This window comes from Cololabis saira, chromosome 9 (assembly GCF_033807715.1).
Source record: "Cololabis saira isolate AMF1-May2022 chromosome 9, fColSai1.1, whole genome shotgun sequence".
Lineage (NCBI taxonomy): Eukaryota > Metazoa > Chordata > Actinopteri > Beloniformes > Belonidae > Cololabis > Cololabis saira.
The window spans coordinates 37,856,630-37,880,403 of record NC_084595.1 but is presented as its reverse complement, the minus strand read 5'-3'; the positions used below and the strand labels follow the sequence as shown (position 1 = coordinate 37,880,403).

Genomic DNA, 23,774 nt, shown 5'->3' with positions numbered 1-23,774 from the left:
GAAGCTCCAAGACTCAAAATGAAACGTATCCTGGTGCCAGCTAGGTAAAGGTCCTTATTGTACCTAAAACAGCATATAATTTAAATGTATTGACACACCTAAATAATCAAAGGAGTCAAATATTATGGGATACCTTATGTATTGTCTATAGTGTGTTGTTGTAGTCTTAAAGAATATGATTTTTGTAAGAAAAAGGACAAAAATGCAAAAAAAAAAGAGCAATTTAATAAATGGCAGACTTGAGGTAAGACTTAAATTGGTGATGATTCCGTTTTTATTAATCCTTGTTTTATTTATCCGTGGTTTATTTTGGCTTTTTTTCTACATCTGTTCAGTTTAAAAGCTGCAGTTTACAGTTCAGTATCTGGCTTCAGGAACAGGATGAACTGGATGTTATCCTCATTATTTCCATTCACATATGCAGCAGCTTCTTTGTCTGGAGCGGGTGTGGTTGTCACATCATTAGCTATTGCTGGCTCCTATGATTCTTTCTCGATACCCGTTTTCATTTCCAAAGAAATAAGTTTCCTGGTTCAGCAGTTTCCATGTGTGATGGGGAGAAGACGAGCTGCGCCCCGCCCTTGTTTTCTGCCGAGGAGGAAAGCGGCCGGTGCATGCTCTCTCCGCCCCTGTAGAGGCTGATTTATGGTTCCGCGTTACACCAACGCAGAACCTACGGTGTAGGATACGCGGCGACGCGCACCGTACGGTGTGCGTCGTCGCGTACCCTACGGCGTAGGGTACGGCGTAGCCTCTGCGTCGATTTAACGCGGAACCATAAATTAGGCTGAACTCCCCCAGTGCGACTTAATCACCGTCATATCACAGATCCACGTCGGTGGCTGTAAAAGTGCATCAATATTAAGGGGGAAAAAAACTCGTAGTTACAGCAGACAAGCGAATCCGTGCGTCATTGTTTACGCCCTTCTTTGCGCTTTTACGCACGAGAGGCGAGATAAGGCGTCACCATAGTTACAGACAACACATGTCGGTGGGTCGATCCCCGCTCCCCTGCTGGATCCGCCCCCGCCGGCAGCCACAGATCACCTGCATCAGGAGCAGCAGCAGCCGCACATGTGTTGCGCTCTCTTCTCTCCTTTGGAGAAATAAATAAATAATACATCTCTGTCATCCACATACGGAGAAATCACATCAGTCTAGACGATTTTGTTGGTTTGATCGCGTAATCATGCAGGATAAAAGTCACATTTTCAGCCCGTTTGTCAGACCGCGCTGTCTGGCGGCGGCAGCGCCCGCCGGGAAAGCCAAACTCACCCACCCGGGGAAAGCGATCCTGGCAGGTAAGTTTCACACGGATGTTTAGCACAGAAAAGTCTCAGTTGATTGAAATGTTCGTGCGGGTATTATTTATTATTATAAAGTCTTGCACAAGTGTTTAAAACAGTTGCGCTGGTTTATGACAGTGCGCCGTTTCATGGTGCGCAACAAGACGGCGTAAAAATAGGAAAAATAAGAAAGTAATGACATTAAGTGCTTCCTACTTTTTTTTTTTAAGTCCCCTTCATCAAGAAGTAGGTAGGAATATTATTTAACTTTTTAATTATTATTTCAGAGTCATTGATAGAACAGATAGGGTAGTACTATCTGGTATTCTCAATTAGTGCATTGAGTAGAATTTTTGGTTAGTATATTTGGCATGATTATAGCACTATGAAATATGTTTTGGTACCATATGTATGGACTTTGGAAATTGAGTTGTGGGGGTTTGTGTTCTATGTATCTAAGGTATACCCCTCTTTTTGTGGCTGAAAATATAAAAATACAATAAAAAAAAATAAAAAATAGGAAAAATAAATATTTTTCCTTAGTCTTTTCTTTTTTTAAATGAAGTTGAGAAAGTTACTAGATGCGTTCAGCACCATGTGTAACACTTTGTAAAAATGTTACTGGAGTATTATTTTTGGCATTTGTAGACAAGCGTCCCTTTAAAAGTTAATGAAAGAAAATCTGAAAACACGCCATACACATTGTGGCTTCATAAATCCAAGACATAAATGAATACGCTGAATTAATTTTTATTTGTGTTAGAGTTTTTTTTAGGTGAGTAAATAAATCCAAGCTGCAGCAGATCTGCTCTCAGAAACGCATGAACTGATGAAACAGAGTTGCACCTTTTCTATCGGATTCTCCCCACACATCATTCTGAACCACCGGTCCTTGAAGATGTTGCAATTGCTAAACAGTCTTGAGAGCTCAGTATAAAGAGCTCAAGTACTTTCCATCCTCTGCTCCTCTGTCCTGTCATGGTCAGTCCTTACCTACTGCAGTGATTTCATTTTAGCCTCCTCCAGTGCTCTTTACATAATGACATTAGAAGAGAGTGCAGTGATGTCAGCGAGAGGACTCTCTCCTGAGACAATGGAGCCACTCTGTCTCAGGGAGAGGACTGGGGATGTATCACAAGGAACTCCTTAAATGCTGAACATTTGGTCTTCAGGCGATTTTTCGTAGGTGCTTTTTGTGCAAAACTAAACTCGGAGAAGATGGGACTGTTTTTTTGTTGTTGTCACTTTGTGTGATTGCAGAAAATAAGTGTTCATGCTTTTGCTTTCTTAGGTCATAAAAACTGACCAAATCAGTATTATAAATACATGGCTTACCATAGTATTTCTTAATGATAAATGCCTATTGTTGTTGAAAAGGAAAAGATTTACTTCACCTTATAGATAATTTTGATTCTTTCACAGCCTGGAATCAATAGATTGCCTCTGTGAACATATTAATTATCAGAAATGAAAAGGACAAATCTTTACATTGAAACTTCTGTCAGGAGAAGTTTTTTTTTTTTGCTTTTATATGACAAAATTCTGCTTCCCTCCCCCCACAAAGACCTCTGAGTAGCTCTGGTTGATGAAGAGCCTCTGTTAAGGCTACATGCTGATACTTGGCAGCTCTTTCTTGATTTGAGTGTTGCGCCTCTGCAGCCATCAGTTGCTGAATGTTTTACAGGTCTTAAGAAATTCTTTTAGATTTTTTCCCCTGTTGCAACAGAGAATTAATTCAGACCTTCTTCATTTTTCCCCCTTAAATACTCAATAATAAACACAGCATGTTAAATCTGGACACAGCTAGTCACTCAAAACAAGTATTTAGGCGTATAAGAGCATACATGTATGTGTAAATATCATGTATTTGTATTTACGGTAACTAGAGATTTAGTGTCTGTTTGGAGATATAGAGACTGTCATCAGACATGTATCATGCGACTGTTATTTGCCATAATTTAATGTTCATGGACACCACTTAGCAAACAACCGCCCTGAACTGTCTTCCACATTTACTTCATACGAAGGACTCATGATAATGTTGGTCCATCCAATAGTTGGGCTGCACAATGTGCACTAGAAATAACTGCAAGAAATTCCATCCATCCATTTGCTATAGCCGCTCAATCCTGTACAGGGTCACGGGACCGCAAGAAATTAAACCAAGGAAAAGGTTTCTTCATGAATGTATCTGATTAACATATGATTCTGTACAGTAATATCATTTGTTTCGTTTGAAATCTTAATTTAGGATAGGGATTATACATTATACATAAGTCACCATTATCTTGCTTATTATCAATCAACACATTGTTCTTGTCAATCCTAAAAAAATTCAGATTGAATTATAACATTAGAAACAGCTGAAAACGTAATAAGTTTGAAGTCAGTGGAATGTGAGCAGGAGTAAATCTCCAGCCTCATGTCGTCCTGCCAGCTGCTGACGGTACGGTGAACATTGCGAGCCCTTCCTCTTCCCCCATCAGTCCCGTGCAGCCTGATTGACTGGTTATGGCCCAGGGTTGCTCCCTTTTCCCTGAACTGTACAGTGCGGTTTTATCTCGTGTCAGGCCTGTCTGTCTAGTTTTGCAAAAGTGTTGTGATTTCAAGTTCTCAACTCTGTGCTTTCTGCGACTCTTTCAGGCCTCACTATCACCAAGAGACGACTTGTCTGTCAAGGCTTTGATAATGAAAGTGTGTCAGTGCCATCTCTGGGTTGATCCATAGATGGTCTCTTTGAGTCTGACTTGAGATTTTTCCAACCAAAAACCATGGATGGTAGTTTACTTTGCAATGCCACAAAGTCCTGTGAGATCTTCTGGTACCGAGCTCCAGATGACACCACTTCTGCTGTTTTAACGCTGCCTTAGATGTATCTGTTACGGGTGGCAGCACGTCTTCGCAGACAGAGGGAGTCACTGGTACGTGCCCGGTGGCTCCACGTAGACAAAGCAAGTAGAAGGTCAAAGCTTAATGGATTGGAGTCCACAGTGATAGCAGTTGGGAGGAGGGGAGCATCATTTTCTGCCAGCTCTTTCTGCTCTTTCCCATTGGCCAGTTCAAGTCTCTCCTGAACAGCCAGGGACGATGACTGAAGCTGAGACGTGGAAGAAAGCGGAGTTTTATCTGTGACAGGCCTGAGGGGAAGACAGCAGTCTGAATGGGTTTGTGGTTGTGCTTTCATATACATCCCTCCCAGTACTCGAGTTGTAAAAAAAAATCAGGGGGGGATGGTGGATTTTATCATATGGGGACAGATAATTTGTGCTGATTACAAATAATATATTACAAATAATAGCACTGACCAAATCACCTGCAGAAATACTGCAGGAATGACATAGCAGCAGTTAAATGCAGCCTTCTGTAAGCTTTAAATATCCACTGGGCTTACATCAAATACATCAAAACACAACAATAAAAAACAGTTTTCTGAACTTATCAATATGACTCTGTCCTTCACAGGATAAGTAAAATGGATCACTGCAAAAACTCAAAATCTTAACAAGAATATTTGTCTTATTTCTAGTTAAAATGTCTCATTTTAGTAAAATATCATAACACTTAGAACAAGACTCATCACTGGAAAAAAGAACAATTTTCACCGGTTTCAAGTAGATTTTCACTTGAAATAAGTAGAAAAATCTGCCAGTGGAACAAGATTTTTTTGCTTGTAATAAGAAGATAAATCTTGTCCCACTGACAGATTTTTCTACTTATTTCAGGTGAAAATTTACTTGAAACAGGTGAAAATTGTCAAATTAGTTATTTTTCTGGTGTTATTTTTCTGGTGATGACTCTAAATGTTGAAATAGCAGTAAAACCACATTCATTGATGAAATGACATAAGGATGGAAAGGGGGGATGGCAGTTTTACAGGGGGGATGATTTTGATCATTTTTATTTCAGGGGGGGATGCCATCCCCCCTCAACTCGAGTACTGATCCCTCCTGCTTTGGAGAAACATATTCAGAGCCACAGAAAATCCTGCAGTACACAGTTTTATCATTGGACTTTTCTCCATGTCACGTTTCCTGTTCTTTTCCTCCCCTCCATCGATCTCTCCCTCTCCAGCTTTAAGGCAGCTAGTTAGGGTTTTCTGAGTGGCTGTCTCCTCTCAGGCTCCGAGGGTTCATCAAACTGTGGCTTACCTCGCGTCAGAGGCGACACACTGAGTCCACTCCCATCCACTGCTGCTCGCAGACTCCGAGTAGCAGGAGACGAAATGATAAATCACGGTGTAGTCATCCGTTTAAACCCCAACCACCCCAAGTGTAACAACTAGGTGCTGGTTAACTGCACAAACAGAAACAAAGAAGTAAAATAACTGAAATATTTGCACTGTTTGACACAATATGACTCTGTTTTCCTTGAATGCCTTTTTAAAGATTTATAGAACAATATGGTAGTTGTTGTGGGTGTTTTTTTTATTTTTTTTATTATTTGCTGACCTTGATTTTCCATCTTTTAGACTTCCATTTATTAGCCACTTTTTTTTTTAGCTTATTTTACATGAGAAGAAGTTAATTCCTTGAGAGTTAATCAGTTTTCTAAGTAATTGCGTTGTTGGTTTCAAACTCACAGCGTTTCTTTACATTTGACAAATGATTGCCCCACAGCAATCTTTTAAAGGCAGCAGAATCCTATTTTCCCTCGGTCAGCTTTGGTTGTGTAGTCCTGAAGGCGAGATCTGTCACTGCAAGACTAAATGTTCCACTCTGCTCACTTGTAACAGTCACAATTTTTTTTGTGTGTGTGTGACATGTCAGCATTATCAGAAAGAGATGACACTTTGTAGATATTTGTAATCTGGCCTATGTAATCTCAGAAATAGTGCGTCATTGTGGTGTTAGATCTGGTGTATCCGACCAGCTCTGTGTATGGAAGAGAAGTACAGTGCTGTTTATCATCCACGCCAATTAGTCCCTAATTATTTTCTAGCCATTTTTCAAAGCTCTAACCCAGAGCCTTTTTATCGATGAGAAATTTTAATAATTATCTAACAGAGCTGGAATTTCCTTTTCAATCTGATTGCAGTAGAACATACAGTAACTGTGCAATATTTGAATGAGCTAGAATATCAATTGCATTAAAACTAAAATAACTCAGTTTAAAGTTACTATATGTGACTGAATGTAATATGAATATTATTATAATATTAGAGAACATTGTTTTTACCACATTGCTGTACATTATCTGTGCTTTTTTTTATTCAATTCAATTCAGTTTATTTGGGAAGGGACAGTGTACATTCATATACATTTAGAACTAAAAATGCAAATGCGGCCAATTTTAGCTCTAGAGCTAGTTTCCATTGGCAGTCCCCAATGGAACTGCCAATTTCCATTGGCAGTATTGTAAAGACTACATTTCCTATGATCCCAGGCTACATCCAATTCACTCCAAACCACATTTGATATGCAGCAAAATACGTTTATTTTTGTTTTTAAGAGAACAATAGATATATTAAAGGACACTTACTTATGTGGCATATATTACATCTTAAATGTATTTGTTACCGCTATCCAATGGCAAAACATTTTATTTCAGCTTTATTTTCAGCTTGTTTGTACTTGTATGAATGTGTGAGGGTTTAATTTTTTTTCATAATACTATCATGGTATTATTAAAGAGGTGGTTGTGAGTACCTTATCAGGTGTTTTGATGGTTGGATGCATGTTTGTCAAATGACTGGTTTTGTCAGCGCAAGTGTCATAATCATCATAATCACAGAGGATTCAGTTATAAACCTGGAAAGGCTAGTTATCAAAATGATGTTTCAAAAGTAGGTCTGATCTGACTAACAGGCCACTAGATGGTAACAAGCCTACTCTGACCCCTATCACACATTTAGTTTTCATCTGTACCTTATCTATCCCAAGCCCTTATAAACAGGGAGAGTTGTGTCAGGAAGACCAACTGATGTAAAACCTATTTCAATATGCCGAACAAGATGATGCTCTATGGCAACCAATAAAAAGTCAAAAGCTGAAATTTGTTTCATTTTTCTTTTGAGTAATGATTGCTGTTCTAAAAGCTATTAGCATCAGAGCTAGTCAAAATATTCTCTTAAAGGAGCATGAGGCTCCTTTTAAGAAATGAGACTCTCTAGCGCCACCCTTCACCACGACGGCCGTTGGGGGTACTGCAGCCAACAGTGAAGCCGGTGTCGGTGCTTTTTTTTCCCCACCTGCTTTTTTTTACCGGCTCCCCGTACGTGATGACGTTCCGTCTTGTGATTGGCTTTTGACCGTACGTGATGAGTAAGATCACTGATAATTCTGATAATTCCTTGTATATGTTTCTTCTCCCTTTTACCTCCACTATGATCTGCTGCTTCTGACTTTACAGAAGTGTATGTCTCTATATGTTCTCATTGTTGAATCTGTAAATGTCTAAGCAAAATAGTCATAATACATTATATAAATATAATTAAAAAAATGTAACGTCAACTAAGCGCTCACTGATTAATCCGCAATTGCCAAAAAAGACGTTTTGAATGTGAAGACATGGTGAAAAACTACCTTCCTAGCTTAACATGGCAAAAAAATACCATCGCGGGGAAAAAATGCACACTTCCGGGGAAAATATTGCAGCCCGATACAATCTGGTACCCACACCGGCACGGGAGAACGGGGAGAACGCACATGCAGCGTCATGTGACGTCACATCCGCCGCCCAGCGCGGGAAATTCGGGACCGAATTGCAGCACATTTTGCAGCACACAGCCTGTTCAAGGAAAAGGAGAGATACACTAGAGGGCTCATTCTTTTGGGTTTGGAACGCTTCATCTGACATTATTACTAGAAAACTTAAAATGTATACGGATATTTTTTTCATAAATCCTGCCACAATCCGGCCTCAAGCTCCTTTAAGTTTGTTTATGATTTGTTTTCAAAGTGGCAGCACTGAGTCGTAAAATGGTAAAATAACATTTATATGTCAATCATCACTATATAACTACTACCAATCGCTCAATACTGTGTGCTTGGTACTGATACAGAGGCCATCAAATCCCATCAGATTGGTGTTTTATGAGTTTAGACGCTAGATATATACCTTATAGGCTCCTTTTTATGTCTTTTTGAGCCCGACTTAGACCATTTTTTGGCGGCCTCCCTCCCATCCCGCTGGAGGACACTGCTACTGTAGGGGAGCGCTCTTGTAAAAAAGTGTGAAGAAGACTGTCTGCAAGAACATGTTATCAGGTAGCACATGTCAAATAAACATCCATGTGAACACTGGGGTGTTGTAGTTGTAGATTTTTAGCACCAGCACAGTGCATTGTAAGAAAATGAGCAGCGTTTCTCTCAGTACCTGTAAGTGGCAACGCGTTTTTACTGTGAGGCAACAGTGCTAACCTTTGCAGCATGTTACATATTTACACTAACAATTACATGTTAAGTAATATAAATGTAAAAGTTGTAACACAACATCTCTTGTAGCTTTGTCCTCAGCTGAATGTGATATCAAAAACAACCACTGTTTAGCCGTCCTCTTATTGTAAATCAGCAAATACTCAGCACCCTGCAGGGTTTAAAGCAGTCAAAGCAGTCCCCATGTAAAATTAATCAACATCCTCTCCGTAATTAAGAATCAGTGGGAAATTGGAGAGTGTTGTTCAGGACAGAAGAAAGGCCAGACGTCAGATGAATAATTCCTTTCATCTTTTGCGCAAGGCAAACAGAAACATTCCAGCTCTGTTAATGGGACACCTCATGTTTGAAGTGCATCAGTCCTCTGGTGATGTTGGACTAGAGATATGGACGTGACAACAGTTTTCCCTCAGACCCCTCTACCCTGCTCTGCTCATCTCTCCACAGAATTTAACATGCAGGATAAAAGTCTCAGTAACAACCAAACAAAGTAATATTGCATTCTGCAGCAAAAACAAACATTATTAGAAATAAGACTCACACACATATACAATATATTTTTGGTTGTTTTGGACCACTTATTATAAACTAGTCACTGGCCGCAAGCAGCAGAGCCACTTTAGATGTTTCTGCATGAGTGCTTTACAAAAATAATCTAGAAAAAAAAGAGAGGCAGAAGACCAGGCTGAAATCTCATTTCCTGTTGACTAAAAAGGTAAGTTCTTAGTTGAGCAGATGTGTTGGGTGCTCATTAGTGGCACTGAACATCAGGCAGGACAGAATTTCAGAAGGTATGCCAACCTGTCAGGTGGATTTCTCAGAATTTCTCTCCTCTGCAGAGAAGTCGCTGTAACTTTAAGTCCTTATTTACATTATATATATATACATATATATACATATATATACAATATATATATATATATATATATATATATATATATATATATATATATATATATATATATATATTAGGGGTGTAACGATACACAAATCTCACGATACAGTACGATACACGATATTGAGGTCACGATTACGATATGATACGATATTATAGCAGTATTTTTTTAACAACCTTGAATGAGGAACATATGACTGGAAAAAAATAGTCTTTTATTTGAAAGACACAAAATACAAAACAATGCTGTGCGTTTGCCCTATTGTTACAGTTTGTAATGCTTTATAACTGTTTAAGTTTTAAAGAGAAAGCCAGGCCAACCATTTTCCACAAACTGAACTAAAAGTAAATGTCAGGTTTGCATTATGCATCTTCAGTTTCATACAAGTACAAATATTTTCCCGTGATCGGGACTGCAAAACGGTACTAGTTTCTTCTGAGCGTAGTAAGATTTTGGTCCGCGGGTCGAGGCGCGGTCGGCATGCGTGGTCGGATGTGCGTTACTAGTCAACACAATAAATTAATATTAATAACACAATATCACGATATCGCGATACACTTTGTCACCTCCACGACACGTATTGTGACGTTTTTGTATCGCGAAATTTCGTGGCACGATATATTGTTACACCCCTAATATAGATGAATTTATTAAGGAAAAAATGTATTAAGGAACAATTTTTTCCTAACCTTTCCAGCTTTTAATTTATTTAGATTTGATGCTTTTCTGTGATTAAAAACTGTATATTCATGAGTGTTGAACTCCTTAAGTGGACTTGAACCCTGTCATAGAGTGTTACCCATAAGATGAATATTCACCACCAGTGCTTTTTCTAGTCTTTTTTTATTTGGTAATTTCTTGACCTTTGAGTTAGAGCCACTATAGGCAGAAGGTCCTATGTGAGCAGTTATGGTTCCATAACGGAGGTCCAGTTCCAGTTTGATATGACCGAATATGAAGTATTTCCTTCATTTTGGTACGTGTCTGATAACATGTCTGTTCACATCTGACAAGAGAGTACTCATGCGTCTGGTTCTGGAAGTAGGTATTCTATTGTCATATATAATCTTCTTCCTTTAAAAAAAAACAACACTTTTAGTAAGGTGTGACAACAGTCTGAGCTATGTGTGTGAGGTGTGTTGATTTATAAGCTCATAGGTAATGTAGGCTGGCCTAAGAGTAACGGTTATTTTTAAACAGTGCAATACCAAAGGCAAGCTATTTTATTCACCTTTAGGTTTTTATGAAATGCTGTGTAGATGTATTGTCATGTCCCTGTTTTTCACATCCTTCTGAATATAACTCCACTGGCATTTCAATTTGTTTTATGTGCAATATTACTGTCAGAAGTCGGTGAGGATGCATTGATTTTACGACACAATCTGGAGAAGTTGGAGGATGAGGGTGAGGAGGAGAGCGAGCCTGCGAGGATAAAGATTAATGACCATTTTGCTGGTGTAACCCATGTTTGGCAGCTACACAGGAGTCATTTGCGGTGTCATGTGTGACGATGTGTGTGTGAGTGCACAAGTACTGGATTCAGGCTGCTGAACAGACAAACAAGCTGCATTTTGTCCACAGCTGCTGCACGGCCGATCAGGATTGATCATGTGTTTCAGGGGGTTGCTGAGTGGGTGGGTTTCACGTGCAGCATGAAGTTGGCTGAAATCAGCTGAATGAGCTTCCCTGTTACTTCCTTCCTGAGACACAATGATCCTCTGATCCTAAATCAGAATGGCTGGAGGAGAGCGTCGTAATGCTCGTGATTTCTGTCACATCTCAGCTGATTCACATTAACTTTACTACAAGATGAGAGGACTGGACAGTTATTTAAGGGTGTCTGTTCGTGTAGAAATCTGTGTGAGGTTGGTTTTCAGACCAGCAGTCATTTTTTTGGGCCAAGTTTAAGGCTTAGTGGTAGATTGGCTCACTTCAGGTAATCTAAAATGTAACAGTTAGAGCAAGTGACTGTTTAATGATCATGAATTTCCTCACAAAGACAGCCAGCTCAGCACAGATGACAGTTCTTAAAGAATTTCTCATTCTTATTGATGCTGTAATTGAGAGAGTGATTGGTTAAAATAAGCAGTGATCTTACTGTAGATTAATGTACGGAAGAGTATTAGGGCCAGGCAGGAGAAAAATAAAAATAATATTTTAGAGGAGGAAGATTTTTTTTTCATTATGCACTTCGAGAAAAAATTCCAAATGTTGAGAAAAAAGTTGAAATGTCGAGATTAATGTTGAAGTACAATTTCGAGAAAAAAGTCGAAATGTTGTGAAAAAAGTCAAAATTTTGTGAATAAAGTTGAAATGTCGAGAAAAAAGTCGAAATGCCGAGAAAAAAGTCGAAATGTCGACATTAACGTTGAAGTACAATTTCGAGAAAAAAGTCAAAATGTCGAGAAAAAGTTGAAATGTCGAGAATAATGTTGAAATCCAATTTCAAGAATAAAGTCGAAATTTCGTGAATAAAGTCGAAATTTCAACTTTATTCACAAAATTTTGACTTTTTTCTCGACATTTCGACTTTTTTCTCGACATTTCGACCTTTTTCTCAAAGTGCACAATAAAAAAAAATCTTCCCCTCTCAAAATATTTTTTCTCCTGCATGGCCCTAATACTCTTCCGTATTAATGGTGATCAAAGTTTGGAAAAAATAATTATGTAACATAAATTGTAATTTATAAATGCTTATAATAATTTCAGAGCAAATTTTGATGTAAATTTAAATGAATCATTTTTCTGCAAATATGTTTTATCCCAGCGCCCTTTAGTTGTAGACAGTATTTAAAAAGTTGAGTGAATGCAAGTTTTAGTTAGGGGTTTCTGTTATCATAATAACATGTTTAGATAATCAGAAGAATGAGATGGTTTATAGTTCTTTTTGAAAAGTGAATTAAGTAAAAATCCAGAATGATCAGGAATATATTTTTGATTTGTATTTACAGTAATACATCATAGATTAAACCATTTTGCAGGTTCAGAACATCATCAGTCCATAAAGATCAAACACACAATACTTGAAGACAGGATTTCAGCAGGATTTCCAACGGTGCTGTATGTTAAAAGTTAGACATGGAATGTTTACTTTGGTAATTTGGTAATTTGGTTGATATAATGCTGTAGTGATGCTTTTGCCTTTCTCTCTTTTTCTATTTTTAATCTATGGTGTTGTTGCCGGGCATGTACAGTTTTTCTAAACAAAAACAAAACCCCCAGACTTTCCTGAATGAACAATAGTCTTCTGTTAAAAGGAGTCACACATAGAGATAAGGCCTGAGCAATAGGTTACACTTTTGGCTTTTACCCAGTTTATTTTTGGATCAAGACTCTGATGCCGGTGTGTGGCATCAAGTGTGTCTCTTATGTTTTTATATCGGACCTTTTAGATATGTTTTCTGGTGTTTCTTCAGATGTTTCTGGTGTGACGCAGCGATGAATCATAGTGGGAGGAGTGACATTAGAGAAGGGCCTGAAATGCAGAGTTAAATGAAATGAATTAACATTTTAAAGAAACAAATATTTCATTGGAATAACAAGTCTGAGTTCTGAAAGCACAGAGAAAAATAAAAAGCACCAAAATCCACCAGTAATAAATTATAGTTCACCCCTGCTCTTCCACATAATCCCTGTTGAGTTAGAAAGCAGTAATTACTTTCAGAGAGAATATTAAAGGTTACATTAGATTGTTGTGGTTCATTTCAGAACAATAATAATAATAATGAATTTTTGTTTTTATTGAAAGGACTACATCTCTAAATCCTTGTTTAAAGTGTGGAACATTTCGAACATTGAAATCCTGTGTTGATCATCTAACCTGATATATTCTGAACAGAACCAACAGAACCAGACTGCAGAATACACTTTCTTTTTAACAGCAATGTAATTTGTCTTTGCAAGAAAAAAAATTGGCATTTGTATTTTCATAGGCTACTAATATAAAGGACTCACCCAATGTTGCTATAGATGGGTATTTTTTATATTTCGTGCAATAGATGGGAATAATTAGTCTATAAATGTGAGGCAAATGTTTTGCAGTATTTCTCAGAAAGAAAAAAAAAGAAAGAAATGTATTGTTAAAATCAGTTTTCTGTGGACCACATAATTTGACTCATTCCATAGAGCGGCAGTAAATGTTTTTTCTCTGTATTTTGTTGCTGTGTTTTTGAAGATCTTAGTGGGTTTTCTGAGTCTGACTCAACAAATGCACACCCGGTGCTACAAAATGTTTCTCAAAATGCAACCTTTTTTCGTAACTACTGTATCTAGAGCTCATGTTTTGTATGCTTCTGTGAAAATACATGATACGGGTGTCTGCTTGGACAGTGAGTGTGTGTCATTGAGTTAATGGACGGTCTTGGCCCTGCAATGGAGCTCCTCCCTGCAGGCTGAGTGGATAATTTAATTAATGTCAGCCCTCTCTCCATCCCTTATTCCCTTGACTCATCTGTGTTGGGCATTAGCTCCAGTTTTGGACACTTGCCATCATCTGCTCAGATGTGGCTGATTTCAGCCTGAATCCTCCAGCATTTATATCTCAATTTGCTTTTTTCTACATAGTTTATTTTTCCTATAAAACAAAGTACATAATTAATGCAAAGCAGCCCAACATTTGAAGGAGATGTAAAACTCCTCACTTGACATTTTCTTTGTTCACTCAGTGGAGTTTAGTCATGGCAGGAGCAGCCGATTCATCTTCACCCAGCTCGTTACTCTTCCTCTGCTGGCAGCCGTGCTTTTAATGTTTATGGACTAAAATCCATTTGTTATGACCAATGATGTAACAGCACCTCCTTGTAATTCATAAACTGAATAAAGCTGCAACCACACCGTGTTTGTTTATTTTGTATAATTTCCAGGTGGACTTGCTGGCGGCATAGAGATCTGCATCACCTTTCCCACCGAATACGTGAAGACGCAGCTACAGCTGGATGAGAAGGCCAACCCACCAAAATATAGAGGAGTAGGTGAGTCTCTATCTGCACATCCATCCATCCATCCATCCATATTCTGTTTTTCCATTTCCTCTCTCGCAGGAGCTCATTATCTAATTACCCACCATCCACAGGTTTCCACATTAGAGATTCTGGCAGGCTGTCGCTGCGCTTGTTTATGAGTCTTAGAACAGACAAAGGCGCATGTGCACAGTGGCTTGTCGTGCACAGCAGTGCACAGCAGTGCACACAAACACACCCAGGATGTGGTGATGTCAGCTGCTGTTCTGAGGATTGGAGACTATGCTAATGAGCACTCAAGACAGCTGTTGCATTTAATGCTCGGCTTTCTGTTTGGCTTAATATCACGACGCGGACTGATGTCTCCAAGACGCGTGAAGTTTCAGTCAGATTTACGCATGACATAAATGAGTAATATTCTCATTCCTTCCTTTCTATGATGTTGATGGTTTTCTCACAAGGATTACTGCACTAAAACTCAGAAGGAGAGTATACAGGACTGTCTCAGAAAATTAGAATATTGTGATAAAGTTCTTTATTTTCTGTAATGCAATTTAAAAAACAAAAATGTCGTACATTCTGGATTCATTACAAATCAACTGAAATATTGCAAGCCTTTTATTATTTTAATATTGCTGATCATGATTTACAGTTTAAGAAAACTCAAATATCCTATCTCAAAAAATTAGAATATTCTGGGAATCTTAATCTTAAACTTAAAGAGACAGTCCTGTAACTAAGTACATTTATTCCAGAAAATTACTCATTTCCTTGAGTCTGGAACGTACCGAACCAATCGCTACAAACTGGGGCGGCCTTTATACAATGACACATCCCAAAGCGCCCAGGAACCACTATTCAAAACAACCAAGGTAGTTTTGAATAGAATTGCCAATAACACCCTAGGATTAACACATTTTTACTGCAAAACTGATAACAGTTCTTTAAAAAACGTAATATGTACTATGCGTGTACGTGTCTTTCTCCAGGTGACTGTGTGCGGCAGACTGTACAAGGTCACGGCGTTAAAGGCCTCTACAGAGGACTCAGCTCGCTGCTGTATGGATCCATACCCAAATCTGCTGTCAGGTATGTTAAGCAACTGGACGGAAATAACCGAATTAAGTGCATAAACTCATCACATAATATCCTGTTACAGGGACTATCTTTTGCTGTTTATGTATGATGTCTAAAATAAATAGGCCTCAATCATTTAAATGAATTAGTTACTGCAGGTATCAAATGTTATTGTACTACATTCATATATCTCTAATAATTATGGACTGTATATATGTGCAACAAAGGTATATCAAATACATTTAGAATTTTAAGTTAAAATGTGGGGATCCCCTACTTTGAATCGCTTCGCAGATACGCCACACAAGCATTCAGTATAATTATGCAATTTCTTTTTTTATAGCAGTGACATTTATGTGTGCATGTGTGCACATTATTATTCTTGTGCATGCACACACTCTCATTGAATGAAGTCAGAGGCTTTTTTGTTCACCATTTCATTCTCTTTCTTTCATGTGTAATATGCTTGAGGGTAGAGCGCGTCTGCACTATAGAGAGACGGGCCCAGCCACGCGGAGCCGAGATGCCATTCAAACTCCGACAGGGTCTCAAAAGGGCTGCAGAGATTGTGTGTGTGTGTGTGTGTGTGTGTGTGTGTGTGTGTGTGTGTGTGTGTGTGTGTGTGGGGGGACACTTGAACATATCAATCAGATTTCAGCATAATTTCCAAGGGGAGTTTAAAAGGAGACAGGAGAATTATCTCACAGGAATTACACTTCTATTCAATTTAATTCCATTTTATTTTTATATCACCACTTCACAAGTCGTCCCAACACACTTTAAACACAAGAAAGCGGGCTTAATGCACTCCAGTTTAATACAGTTCAATTCAACTGAATTATAAGCCAAGTATATCCCAATAGAATCATCCATGCATCCATCCATCCATCCATCCATCCATCCATCCATCCATCCATCCATCCATCCATCCATCCATCCATCCATCCATCCATCCATCCATCCATCCATCCATCCATCCATCCATCCATCCATCCATCCATCCATCCATCCATCCATCCATCCATCCATCCATATATATTGATCTTTCAGTCAGTACCTACAGTTCGTGGCCATTTGTTTCTATTAATACAGTCATCTTTGGTTTGAATTATCGAAGGATTCTTTGAAATTTCTCTAAACTGAAAGTTAAAAACCAAACACTCAAAAGACGTAAGCAAAAAAAGAAGCTTGAGGATGACAAAAAGGTGAAGTGTTACTTTACACTTATATTGAATACTTTGGCACTTTTCCATTGACCGCTGCTTGGCCAGACTTTTTTCGTCATCCATTCTCATCTTTCCTCCTCTAACTGTTTTTCTCTCCTCCCACTTCCCTACTCTTTCTCCTCCTCCATCCCATTAGCTGATTACCTCTATACTATCATGCACTATAGAGTACTGTGGCAGATACGACAGAGGGACATATAGTCGAGTGCCTCATCTTCCCCTCCCATTAACCCTTCCCCCACATCGACATCTTTTTATCCCAACTGCCCAGTCATCTCTTCTGCGATGTTTTCATCCCTTCTTCGCCTCATTTTCTCATCTGAAGGGTGACCTTCTGGAAAACCCTTTAACGATGATTGGGCACCACTCCACTGCCGAGGATGACTCATTTCTGACTGTGGACGTCGGCCAAAAGATGTGTCACATTTCAACTGAAAAGTTTAATCCACATGTTAAATAAATTGGGGGAAAAGCATTCCTGACAGTGGCATATTTCTGTCTGGCAGCCTCTAATGAATCCTACTTGTTCTGCAGGGTTAGTTAATAGGAGCACAGCCATCTCTGTGCAGTCTCAGCACGCCACATGTGGACTGATACCGTATCCCTTTCATTCCCAAAAGCTAGTGAGTGTGGTGCATAGAGAGAAAGGACTTCATTTTTCATGTGTTGTTGGTTCCAGCTTGACAGTAAGAGACAGTTAACTGGAAAGCTTGTCTTTTAAAGTAGAGGGAATGTGCAGAGGACCAGATGTGGAAACTTAATGAGCAGAGGAAAATCTTTCAATGGAAAGGCAGATGGGGAAAAACGCTAAAATGATATGAGCTGTGTGTAAATGGTAATTGGTCTGCACATATATACTGCCTTTTAACCTCATTCTTCAGTCTTTCACACAAAAATGCAGACACAGGCAAATTAACATATTGAATTCTACGCGTTGTTCAGCGTCTTATCGAGGACGTGTCTACATTTGGATGAGCTGATGACCGAACCATCAATCTTCCCGATGGAAGACAGCTCTGTATAAGAAATGAATATTGTTTGAGCTGCGATGACGGTTCAGGCGGTCTGAGCGACGATGAAGGAAAACAAGGCATTCATCAAGTGCAGGTGTCTGTCCCCCCCTCCTCTTTGCTAAATGTACCAGGCAGTGTCCTGCTGTCACCACAATCCAATTCCCCCTATAAATAACCTTCCTTGTAAAAGGCTCGCTGGCACAACATTTTCTGATTGCACGCGTCGGTTTCAGGGACGCTGCAGCTGAACTTTAAGGAGGATGCAGCAGGACAACTAAGTTAAAGCATCCAACACATTTTGCAGTTTCAGCGGTCCGTCTCCATTAAAAATATGTATAGGGAGGAAGTTCCGTGCCTTTCAGTGATTCCGCTTGTATCTGTGCTCGCCAGGAGGAAATTAGTTTACACCACTCCCTCTCCTGCTTCATTTCACGGACAACACTTTTTATTTCCACAGATTATACAAGGGGACTCATTAGCTTACCCTACAATATGACGTTCACCATTCATTTGTTTGTTTTATTTGGCCCATTTATGACTTTTTATCAAACACACAAGCTGAGTGGGGTTGATGCAATAAACCAACTGAAGTCTTACAGTGTTTGAAATGTCACCTCTGGTTTACATTGGTGTACTATTAAGTTATGATTGTGATCTTTTTATGAAGCTGTGTAAAGAAACTGCATTTACAAAGGTTTTGGTTGTCGGTTTACCTTCAATTAAACTTCCTCTCTTGGTACTGATTAGGGGTGGGACGATACGAGTAACTCACGATTCAATACTGTGGCGATATGTGTGTGGCCCGTGATAACGATAATATCACGATACACGATATCTATGATATTCGATATATTTTTAAGAAATTTCATCAATGATATATCACGATATATGTGACTGAAAAAGAAAAAATACCCATAAAAAGGAAAACGTCTGTTATGCATTTATTCAATGCCAAAACTTCCTACAACGTACAAAGAAAGTGCATTTGTATAGTACCTCACTGCCTGCTAGTCTTGTAAATGTAAACACTGGACAGCTGGACAAATTGAAGTGCATGAACAATAGTGCGGTGACAACCGCTTAATCCATTATGTGTGTTGTAATAAAATGCCGTCATTTTATCGATTATTTATTGCAACAGAGAGCGCAACAATATATTGCAATATCGATTTTTTTTTTCTTCCCACCCACCACTAGTACTGATCAACCCCTAAAATCCCATCTCTGTTCATCATACAGTACAAGCATGAATACACACACATGTCTGTTGCAAACAGGCTCCAGCACGTGTAAAGCTTGTGAAAATACGATGGCTTCTAGAGAAAAGGGAAGACTTTGCTTCTTAAGCATCAGTTTCAGCTTCTGAATCGATGTCAGAGTTGACAGCCCACTTGTTCACTCACCTTTCTCAAAACTCATAACTGCATCTGCCCTCCTTGTCAGGTTTGGGGTGTTCGAGTTCCTCAGTAACCATGCGAAGGATGAGTCTGGCCGGCTGGACAGCACCAGGGGCCTGCTGTGTGGGCTCGGGGCCGGGGTCATGGAGGCCGTGCTGGTGGTTTGTCCCATGGAAACTATCAAGGTTTGATACTTACTTATCTTTAGTGAGATGTACCCATTTGTGTTACTATTTTTATCTTTTTTTTAAGTCATGGATTATCAGCCAGTCTGATTAAACAGTACAAGAAACTTAAATTCCATTCATACTTTGTTATACTTTGTAACTAGTATTTTTGTAATTGTAGGATTTGTTGAAGTTGTTTTTGAATAGGAATCTGTTTTTCTGAAAGAAAATGTAGGCGAGTCAAGAGCACAAAAAGGAGTATTATAGATGAAAAAATGTCAGTGTATGAGTAATATTCACTGGAAGGGACTTGATGACATATTTCTCTATCTATTTCAGTAAAAAGTATATTTGAAAGAAAGTTAGACTAAATAAACCTTTTTATAATTTCCACCAACCCAAGTGCCCTCCCAGTAAAGTAACACTGTCTGTTCTGGTCACTTTGTTTCTCTTTCTTTATCTCCCAAGGTTAAATTCATTCATGACCAGACCTCAGCCAACCCCAAATACAGGGGCTTCTTCCACGGAGTCAGAGAGATCGTCCACACACACGGTAGGAGACGGATTCAGTGCGTGTAATTCACCTGACACCTGTTGGTCAGACTGTGTAATACAGCTGAAAGTGTGGCATTACTAACAGATGAAGGTTTAACCAAGTTCATCTCTCACTTCCTGCCTGCACAGGATTAAAAGGGACATATCAGGGTCTAACTGCAACAGTCCTCAAACAAGGCTCCAACCAGGCCATCCGCTTCTATGTGATGACATCTCTTAAGAACTGGTACAAAGGTCAGTTTATTGAAGAATGTGAACTTTTTGCATGTGGTTAATTTGCAGTAGAGGGTATTTCCTCACAGATAAGCACTGCTGTTGTCACTGGGGTTTTGGTTTGGTCTTTGTTTGCCACTGTGAAGGCCAATTAAGGTCCTCAGTGCATATTTAGAGAAATAGGGACAGCATGATATGAGCTTGAGAGTTCAGCGTGTTGTGTAGAATTACGACAACTATTGTCTGAGATTCAGATCTCGGGGAAAACGGCCTGCAGGGTTTCATCAAAAATTGCAGTCTTAAAGTGTTCAGGGTTGCTTCTGATTGTGTGCTGAACCCACCAGTTGTACATCGTTGTCTCTGACTGGCATGCTGTCTTTTGCACTACTAGGTGATGACCCAAACAAATCTATTAATCCCTTAATGACTGGAGCCTTTGGAGCCATCGCAGGGGCGGCCAGCGTATTTGGAAACACTCCGCTAGATGTCATCAAGACAAGGATGCAGGTGCACAATCTGCTATAAAACATGTGGGAAATGGTTGCAGGTGTCACAAAAGATAGCTATAACTGCTGTTGTTTTTATCTCAAGGGCCTGGAAGCTCATAAATATAAAAGCACACTGGACTGTGCTGTGAAGATCCTCAGACATGAAGGCGTAGCAGCGTGAGTAGACCTCCACTTGCTTCTTAGTATACAGGCAGGGGTGCAGATCCGATGTCAGGATTGGGGGGGACACCAACGTGATTTTAATTTTTAATTTTTTGCCAATATGCAACTCATACCATGCCATAAATTGGTAAAGGCTCGCCAAAAAATACTGCACAGGGAATCATTTATTGTGCTTACCTTTCTTGTTTATTTGTCCTAAACAGCCAACAGTGTGTGTCACTGCTTACTTAACTGTTATATTCATAAATCATAATTTTAAGGGTTTTGGGCATGTAGTGTCTACTCATCTCAAATTCTTCTCACCATCTTCCTTTTATCCTACGGGACTACTTTATGCACAATCAATTGATATATGGATGAAATATGGAGCCCTAAACAAGTTGTTTAAACTAACTGATCATGTTTTAACACAGTTATGGTGGTAAACAGTTCTAAAAAACAATAAACACAGCGCAAGTTGACCCAACATCAAATTTATTTACATAAATGTCCATGTTCGTTTTCATCTGTCATTTTCCAGGACTCCCTGGAAGAAGAGATCCTGTATCTTAATAGGCTAACTCTTCTTGTCTGTATCTAGACAACTCATGGATAATACAACTTGACAATAAATTCATATTCATTCATTTATATAGTCATTCATTTAGAGAAGAGACAACTAAATCATGAAAATTGTCAACAAAATGTACCCATGTTGCCCTGTTTATCATCAATCTGACCAGTAGACACAACAAAATCATGAAAATCATATTTTTATTGGGGGGGACAATTCATGTTTTTCAGAAATTGGGGGGGGACATGTCCCCCCCGTCCCCCCCGGGATCTGCACCCATATATACAGGTATATATGCATTTTTCTCAAAAACCAATGCTTGAATATTTCTCCTCTGTTTTGTTTATCCGTAGTTTCTACAAAGGGACGGTACCCCGGCTCGGCCGTGTGTGCCTGGACGTGGCCATAGTTTTCATCATCTATGAGGAGGTGGTGAAGGTCCTGAATAACGTCTGGAAGACAGAATGAGCTGCTGCGTACTCAAAGAAGACAGGAGTTTCACAGATCTAAGTTTAGCAGACCTTTTATGTATTTTAAAACCAGCTCTAAAGTATTTGAGACAGTGAGCTGAACTTAGATCGGTGTCATATGCTGACCCGGAAGTCAAAGTGAACAGAGGTTTCAGAGAAAGGATGCTCACTGTAATCAGCATCAAGAACCAAGGGTCTTTCACAAAGTGGGATGATAACGTTTAGACATGTAACTGTGAAGAAAAAAAAAATACTTTAACCAGGAGAAATATTTCTGGCTTCTAAATGTGAAATAAACCAGAATGCTGCTGCTGGTAAACGCAGATCCCTTTTCAGGTTGTCTGCTTCTTGTTCTATGTCAACCTGCTCTGTGAAATACCCTGCAGCGGAGAACTGTTCACAGCTGTTTTACTGATGTTTACTGCGATGGTACAGGTGTTATTGTGGATTTTCTTATGTTGGCATTCATATCTGTCTCTTCTTGTGCCTCAGATGGTTTTAAATCCAGAGGAGCCAGACTGCAGCTGGTTGCAGTTTGACAGCCACATAGATTGCAGCACGTTCTGTAGCCAGGCCTTTAATAGATTTTATTTTACAATTATATTAAGCCAATTATTTTTATACAGCGTGGATTCTATTGTTGTTTATCAAAAGCCTTAGAGTTTACTTTATCATATTTAAATCCTGATGAAATGCCAAACCTGTTATGGTATGAACATGTGTTAAGAGTAAAAGTGTAATAACAGATCATGTGATGTGAATCATGTCGAGAAATAAATGTATTTATTCAGAGATGTATGTTAAATGTAGTTGTGAGACTATTAGCTATTCATCTGTGCCAAATTAGTCATGTTTTTCTTATGTTATTAGGTAATTTAAAGATGATTTGAGATTATATAATTGCCATAATTTCTCATAAATTCCACAATGACGCTATTTAGAAAAAAAAAGTCTGTCCCTCATTGTGGAAGCAGTACTGTTCATCATCTGTTCATCATCTGTTCATCATCTGTTCATCATGTTTTAACCACACGTGTGCCATTCAGTTTATGTCCTCTGGTTAAGACAGAGGCAGGTTTTTAATATCTGATTCTTCCTCCTGCATTTGTTCTCTGCATCAGTCACCAGATACGTCTGACGGGCTACAAAATTGGAAATGTAAAAATAAATTAACAAGATCCTTCTATGCTTTAAGAGTGTTTCATCATTAATTCACACTTTAGTGGATATATTCACATTTCTTAAACCTAATATACACTTTGATGTTGTGGAGCTGTTCAGATCCATTTCCAGTGGAGTTCTCTTCTCATCCATTTGCCTTTTGCTATTGTGTTTGCTGGTAAATGCTTCATGGGACGTTATTTGATCAATTATTGCAAGGTGTTCTTAAATCATCTTACTAAAGCTAAAATTTCCGGCGGTCAGCCGGACCATTTTCATACATTAAGTGAAAACAATTTGGAACTTTTGTTATCACATCCTCCCTCGTGACATGAAAAAAATCAATACGTAATGATTGTATTAAAATTATTAATTTTATTTCCTTATAAATAAAATTATATATTTTTACGTTTAACCAAAAGCAATGCTTCCACTGCCAAATACCCATGATTCAGTTTTATTGTATGAGTAAAGCGGTGTTTTTCAGCTTGTGTATTTGAGGATATGTGCTTAAGCTTAGTGGTTACAAGTGGTCGCACTTGTGCAATAAACATTCTCCCTTCTTTGGGTCTTTAAATTATGTGAAGTTCTTTGTTGTTGGGGGATTTCACAACTAATTAAAAGAAGCATCTGAAACTTTGAAAGCATGCAGACTGGCTGTTGTTTTTACCCTCCCTCACTCATGGGTTTGTTGTTCTGCCGTTTTGGTTACAACGGACAACCCTTGAGCGAACCATGGGGGGCAGGCACATAGAGGA

At 38.9% G+C, this 23,774-nt stretch overlaps 1 protein-coding gene across 1 annotated transcript; it reads left to right on the top strand.

The window, feature by feature from the left end:
* Window positions 1–1,025: 1,025 nt before the first annotated feature.
* si:dkey-178e17.1 (tricarboxylate transport protein B, mitochondrial) lies at window positions 1,026–23,038 on the top strand. Its single transcript, XM_061729497.1, has 9 exons — window positions 1,026–1,301; window positions 14,418–14,525; window positions 15,503–15,602; window positions 19,273–19,411; window positions 19,862–19,946; window positions 20,078–20,182; window positions 20,553–20,668; window positions 20,753–20,826; window positions 21,739–23,038. Exons 1-9 carry the CDS (start codon window positions 1,190–1,192, stop codon window positions 21,851–21,853), a joined length of 954 nt encoding a protein of 317 aa, XP_061585481.1. The 5' UTR covers window positions 1,026–1,189; the 3' UTR covers window positions 21,854–23,038.
* Window positions 23,039–23,774: the final 736 nt, after the last annotated feature.